The 6,730-nt window shown below is 35.4% G+C and overlaps 1 protein-coding gene across 1 annotated transcript in view; it reads left to right on the top strand.

Moving 5' to 3' along the window:
* Positions 1–6,730, top strand: part of DNAH14 (dynein axonemal heavy chain 14) — a 792,430-nt gene that overhangs the window by 163,677 nt on the left and 622,023 nt on the right. Inside the window, exons 12-14 of the mRNA XM_042780425.1 lie at positions 1,201–1,459; positions 1,946–1,991; positions 2,084–2,181. Coding sequence (XP_042636359.1) covers positions 1,201–1,459; positions 1,946–1,991; positions 2,084–2,181 — 403 coding nt within the window. The remainder of the gene's footprint in view (positions 1–1,200; positions 1,460–1,945; positions 1,992–2,083; positions 2,182–6,730) is intronic.

A 6,730-nucleotide genomic window follows, 5' to 3' on the forward strand; every position in this document is an offset into this window, starting at 1 on the left:
AGGCACTCCTCAGAAGGAAGGTTGGGCAATCTACTTCCATAGTGATACTGCCTCAGAAACCCAAGGAGGGGTCGCTATGAGTCGGGTCTGACTTGACAGCACATAACAACAACAATAACAACAATCTTCATGGAAGCATACTGCCACATGTTTTTCCCGTGGAGAAGCTGATGGGCTGGAACTACTGACTGTTCAGTTAACAGCCTTACACTAAACCACTGCACTCCCAGGATTCCTTAATGGCCTGCTAGTGGGGCTTATTTATACTGTTAATTACCTTTATTTGTTAATGATTGCATCTAAAGACTGAAGTTCTAGCAGGTGACTCAGATGACTGCCCTGAGAAACAGTTACTGGTAATTACGCAATAGATGCTTCAAGCAAGACAGATTATTTACAGGATATGAAGCATCAATAGATCAACTGAGAACCCAAGCCTAGGCTGAGCTTAAGAGCAATTACATTGTGTAAATAACATATTTATACCTTAAATACTGTTATTTTTCAGTGGTATCCTATGCTAGTATATGTATGTTAAGGTGAAAAACTAGGACCTATATTAATGGATTTGAAAATGGGCTTCAAACTGATTCATTACAGTTTGACCTCCTGCTGAGACTTTATATTCCACCCCAGTCATACTGAATCATAATCTAAATGTATGTATACATAAGAATCACCTGGGGGTCTTGTTAAAAATGTAGATTCTGATTCAATATATCTGGGGCATAAGTGCAAATTCACAGCAGGGGGTAAAACTGGATTGAGCCAGTTCCAAGCCCTGATTTGAAATGTATTATTGATTTGTAGTTCTTAAATCTGGGTGGGGTGCACAGTAAGATTCACCTGTTTAGGATTTACCTGTTTAGGATTTAAATGATAGATTCCTGGGCTCTGCCTGAAAACTTTAACTCAAAATTTCTGTGATAGGGGCTGGGACTTTGTGTTTAAAATAAATCTCCACTATTATGTAGTCACTCTAGCATCAATTTAGTCTTTTTAGGGTAACTACTGCCTAATAATATACCATTCTTATTAATTTATTCATCTTAACATGGAAGTGGTATTTGATAATACAGTAGCATTCAATTATACTGGATTATGATTTATCATTTAAAATTTAGTCTATATTATCCTAAATTAAAAAGAACTGTGAAGCTTTATATTGTCACTGATACCCTAACATATCTGTTAAATTAGATTTTGAATGGCATTAAAGTGAAGACAGATTTGGGAAAAATGTATGCGCCAATATTTGAAGTACATCTACATTTGAGGACTCCTGCTCAGATTTATTCTTCAGAAAACTCTGAGGAAAACATTTATGAATATGACAGATCCCCTAGGAAATCTATCGTATATTTTGAAGGAGATGACCTGTCAGATGATAGTGAAGAACTGCCCACAAAAGTTGAGAAAACAAAAAAACTTAGTTACAATCTTGAAGGACGTCTTTTGGGTAAGATGAGTAAGACTAGTAAGATTGGAGAGAACAGTAACCAGTTGAGAAATAACAAGTGAGAGAGATTTTTAATAGCTGGTGTATTATTAAGTTATAATTTTTAAAATATTTAAGATAAACAATGCTCAAAGTGAGCATAAACCTACTCACAGGCCGTTTGTGGTGCATGGAAGTAATAACACCATTATTCATGCTCATTTAAACCCACACACAATTTCTTACTGAGGGAGCCTGAAGACCCCCTTCATCAGGATGAATAGCACCTGGGATGCTTGTTAAAAATGCAGACTCTTGGACTTATCTCTGATGTCCTTAGTCAGAATCTCAGGGTAGGGTTTACTGCCTGAATATTGCCTTTCAAGTAACCTTTCCAGTTTATTCTTAATGAAGTTTAGGAAAGGCTGGCATATATCTCCTTATCATTTTGCTGATATAATATCAATCAATTTTTTATTCTCTCTTTCTTACAATGGATTCTAATAGATATGGAAATTGCAACGGAGTCTGAGATTAAATGCACATATGAAGAGTAAGTATTAGCGGTTTGTGAAATTACAAGTAATTGTATTTTATGTTAATTACTACAGTCATCTGAAATTATGCTTTATTATTTTCTCTCAGAGTTTCAGAATTCTCTGCAAATCTCTTTATAGTTCCAAACAGACTGATGTTTTCAATAAAAATTCAAAATATGGTGACTAATATCGAGAAATGTATAAGTAAGTATTGTTAAAGTATAGTTATATGTATTGTTTATTTGGCAGTATTTTCATAATTTTAGGCATCTAATACTTTTGCCCATGATTATGACTGACAAACACATTTTGGTATATTAGGAGATCATAAATAAATATTCCTTGGAATCGAACAATGTGCATTTGTAATTATTTAAGGATGAATGAATTGCACAAATAGCCATAGAATGCATAAAATATGGGAATGAGGAAAATAGTTCAAGCTTGGATTTTTTCAATAATGTACTACAGAATTTTATGATACTATACAGCAAATCAACTCAACAGCAAATAAGCAGTATCCTTTATGTCATAGCATAACAAAGATATGTTTCCACCCTTAAATAGACTTACAATAATTTTTTCCTGCTTTGTGTCCACAGTCTGAAACCACATGGAAATTACAAGCCTAAGCAAAAATATGTATCTCTTTCCCACAAGTGAAGTATTAAGTATCTCTTAACAGCATAGAACCCTGGGCAGCCCTTTAAACTGTGTCTCTCTAGTGGTATAATCCAGCTTTGCTGAGTACAGAGAACTCTCTGTCCAGCCTGAGCTGATATCCAATATATTATTTGATTTATTTTTTCATGCCCCAGAAATTCAGCCTTTTTTCCTGTATTTTATAATTACTACTAATTAAGTTTCTTCTTCCCCAAAAACTCTAATTAGCACATCCTTAGAAATCTCAATTTTATTTATATTTCTTATCATTATGATGAAAAATGCATGAAAACATGGGTTTGTTTTAAAAATCAAGAGCTACCATGTTGTTGTTGTTGTCATGTGCCGTCGAGTCAGACCCAACTCATAACGACCTCTCCTTGGGTTTCCAAGGCAGTATCACTGTGGAAGTAGATTGCCCCCTCTTCCTTCCGAGGAGTGGCTGGTGGGTTTGAACTGCCAGCCTTCTGGTTAGCAGTCAAGTGCCTTAGGCACTATGCTACCAGAGCTCCCATAGTTTTTATAATTCTTAGCTTTAGTCCATTTGAAGCAGTTTGGTAGGAGTTTATTGCTGAGTAACAATCCAGAGTGTCTTGCAACACTATAGAAGTAAGCTCTTCTTCCATGACAGCTATGGTCTCTTGTTAGGATGACTCTCCCTTCCCGCCTTCATATTTATCTGTGCGTTTGTTCTATTGCCTTCTAGCTTCAATATGGTAGACGAGGAGTCTGATGCTACTCTGACTTGCTTTCCTTTAAATTTTCTTCTTAAAAAAAAAAAAAAAACTGCTTAACTACTGTACCACCAGGGCTCCTATATTTTCTTTTCTTTTTAACTTTTTTGTTCTGATTCGGATGAAGGTTTACAGAACAAATCAGTTTTCCATTCAACAATTCATGCACATTTTGTTTCATGCCATTGATTAAAATCCTAACAATGTGACACCACTCATCCCAAGTCTTCCCTTTGTTTCTCATTCCCATTCTCCCGTCTTTCCTATCTCTTCCTGCATCTAAACTTCATCCTTGGGCAAATGCTACCCTTTTGATCTCAAATGGTATATTGTTCTGAGGACTGTGAACCTCCTTAGTGTTACTGTTCAACTTATAGATCTGTCCATTGTTAGGCTGAAAGTTGAGTTATGGGTGAGTTCAGTTCCAGGCTTAATGGGTAACTAATTGACATAGTCTCAGGGTTCCACCAGTCTCTATGTGACCAGTGAGCCAGGTCTTTTTTTCTGATTTTCAGTTTTGTTCCACACTTTTCTCCCACTCTATCCAGGACTTTTTAATATGATACCTCTCAGAGCAGTCAGTTGTGGTAGCTGGGCACCATCTAGTTTTTCAGGTCTCAGGGTCATGAAGGCTGAGGTTCACATCGTCCATTAGTCCTTTGGACTAATGATTTCCATGTTACTTTGATTTTCTTCACTCTTCTTTGTTCCATACAGGGAGAGACCAATTGTTGTACCTTACATGGCCACTCATAAGCTTTAAGAACCTAATTGCTACTCACCAAAGTAGGATGTAGAACTTTGTCCTTGTGGACTATGTTGTATCAGTTGACCTTGATGTCCTCCAAGACTATAGTCCTGATCCCTCAGGTCTGGCAACTCATTCCCACAAGGTATTTGATTATGGCTAAGAAGTTTTCATAACTTTATCCGCTCTATGCTCTGCTATAGTCATGGATATATTTGCAGCATATATAAATGCATATGTAGAAAAATCTTCTGTCAAGCCTGCATGTATTCGTGGGTACAGTTCCATTTACCTTTGACCCCTGTTCAGCTGGAGTGTCTATTTTTGTATCCACTTGTAGCTTATTGTTATTACTATATCATATGATTTTGTATACAGTAGTATTTACCTCTGTTACTTTTAACTCTTGTGCTTCTCCCAGTGTCTTATGCCTTGATCATTTTATGCTGACCTCCCCCTTATTGTATTTTACCTTCCTCTTCACCCAAGTTATGTGTAAACCCTGTAGTTAGTGATTTTCCCTTCTTTCCCCTCCCACTTATGGTAACCATTAAAGAATATTTCTTTCTGTGTGAAAACTTTTGCTTCACTTTTTGTAATAATTGTCCTCAGCATAATGTCTCCCAAGTTCATCCATGTTATGAGGTGTTTTGCAGATTCATCATTACCCTTTAATGTTGTGTAATATTCCATTCTGTGTATGTTACCATAATTTGCTTATCCATTCACCTGATGATGGGCGTTCAGGTTGTTTTCATCTTTTTGCTATTGTGAATAGTGTGTCAATGAGCATGACTGTGCATATATGTGTGTCACAGTTCTTATTTCTGTAGGTTATATACCTAGTAGTGGGATTTCTGGATCGTATGGTATTTGTATTTCCAACTTTTTAAGGAAGTGCTGGGGTTGTGAGGATGGCACAGGACGAAGCACTGTTTCATTCTGTTGTACATAGGGTCAGTATGAGTGGGAGATGATTTGACGGCACCTAACAACAGTGGGTCATGTCCACAGCAATTATTACATGGTGTTCTAGTGCTCTTACACCTTACACACTTATTAATTGAAATTCTTCTGTAAGGAATAGTTGTCCCTTCTCCTCCATTTATTTATTTATTTAGTTTTATATTGATATGGACTATCTATCTACCTATCTATAAAATAAATAAACATTTAAATCACCTCATCATTTTAACTACCCTCAATAACAACTGTTTATTTTCATTTTGCATTTTTACATTAATATGTATATATTAGTCAGATTTATATTTAAATATTTTATTATCACTTAACTTTATATCATAGACATTTTCTACATTGCTGCATATATTTCATAAGCATCACTTAAATGACTATATAATATTCTGTCACATTGATTTCCCAAAATACGTTTAACCATTAACATAATGTTTAACATGTTGGTTATTCATTACTATAAATATTGCTGCAATTAACATTATCTGAAACATAGCTTGTAACTTCTATTGAATCTTTTGTTACAATAATTCTATAGAAGTGAAATTATTGAAACAAAAGCCTTTCACTTATTGATTTGTAGAACTTCTATTGGATTAGGAAAATTTGCCTTTTGTCTTTCATAGGAATTAAAAAAAAAAAAAATTCCCAGTAGGGTGTTTTTCTTAATTTTATTGTATTTTTCCCCATGAAGAAATTTTATTTTTTTATTTATCACTTACCATATCCCAGTATGTATTTCATGTTAGGAGGTCCCTGGGTGACACAAGTGTTTTGCACTAGGCTACTGCTGAAAGACTGGTCATTCTAACTTACCCAGTGTCACCATTGAATAAAGGCCTAGAAATTTGCTTCTGTGAAGATTAAATGCAATGCAACGCACTGCTGTTGAGTCAGATCTGACTCATAGTGACCCCTCCTTGGGTTTCCGAGGCAGTATCACTACTGAAGTAGATAGCCCAAACTTCTTTCCAAGGAGTGGCTGGTGGGTTTGAACTGCCAGCCTTCTGAGGGAAACCCTCTGTAGCAGTTCTACTCTGTAACACTTGATATAGGCTTGGGTTGGAATGAACCTGATGGCGATGAGTTTAGTTTCTTTCTTTATTTCACTTTATTTCCATTCAGTTGATCTTTCTTTAACTTATGTACCATTTCTATGCTGTTTCAATCATCATATAGCTTTGTATCTATTATCAATTTAGCATTCATTATTACAGCCTTTTTTTTTCTTCCCAGAAATGTCCTGCATTCATTGATATTTATTTGAGTCTTTGGATTATAATACAGTATTATTGTGTTTGTTTGGTTGCTCAAGTTGTTCCAGCTTTGTTTCAGAAAAGCAATTCTTTCAGATTGGTTTCTGTATCCATCATTTTTTTTTTTGTGAACACCATCTTCGTTTCAGGCACCACAAGATACTTCAGGCTTACCTTGTATTTTCCTTGTTCCAGATCTGGAATCTACCATTTCTCCAAGGAACCTTGGTTCCTTTAATTTTAGAATAAAATTTAGAAACTAACATCTGGGTTAGATCTTTTTTTCTTTTTTTTTTTAATTGTGATTTGGGTGAAAATTTACAGAGCAAATTCACTTTCCATACAGCAGTTCACATACACTTTGTCTCATGACATTG

Source organism: Orycteropus afer, unplaced genomic scaffold (genome assembly GCF_000298275.1).
Source record: "Orycteropus afer afer isolate SDZICR_OR568_19922 unplaced genomic scaffold, OryAfe1.0 scaffold00039, whole genome shotgun sequence".
Taxonomy (NCBI): domain Eukaryota; kingdom Metazoa; phylum Chordata; class Mammalia; order Tubulidentata; family Orycteropodidae; genus Orycteropus; species Orycteropus afer.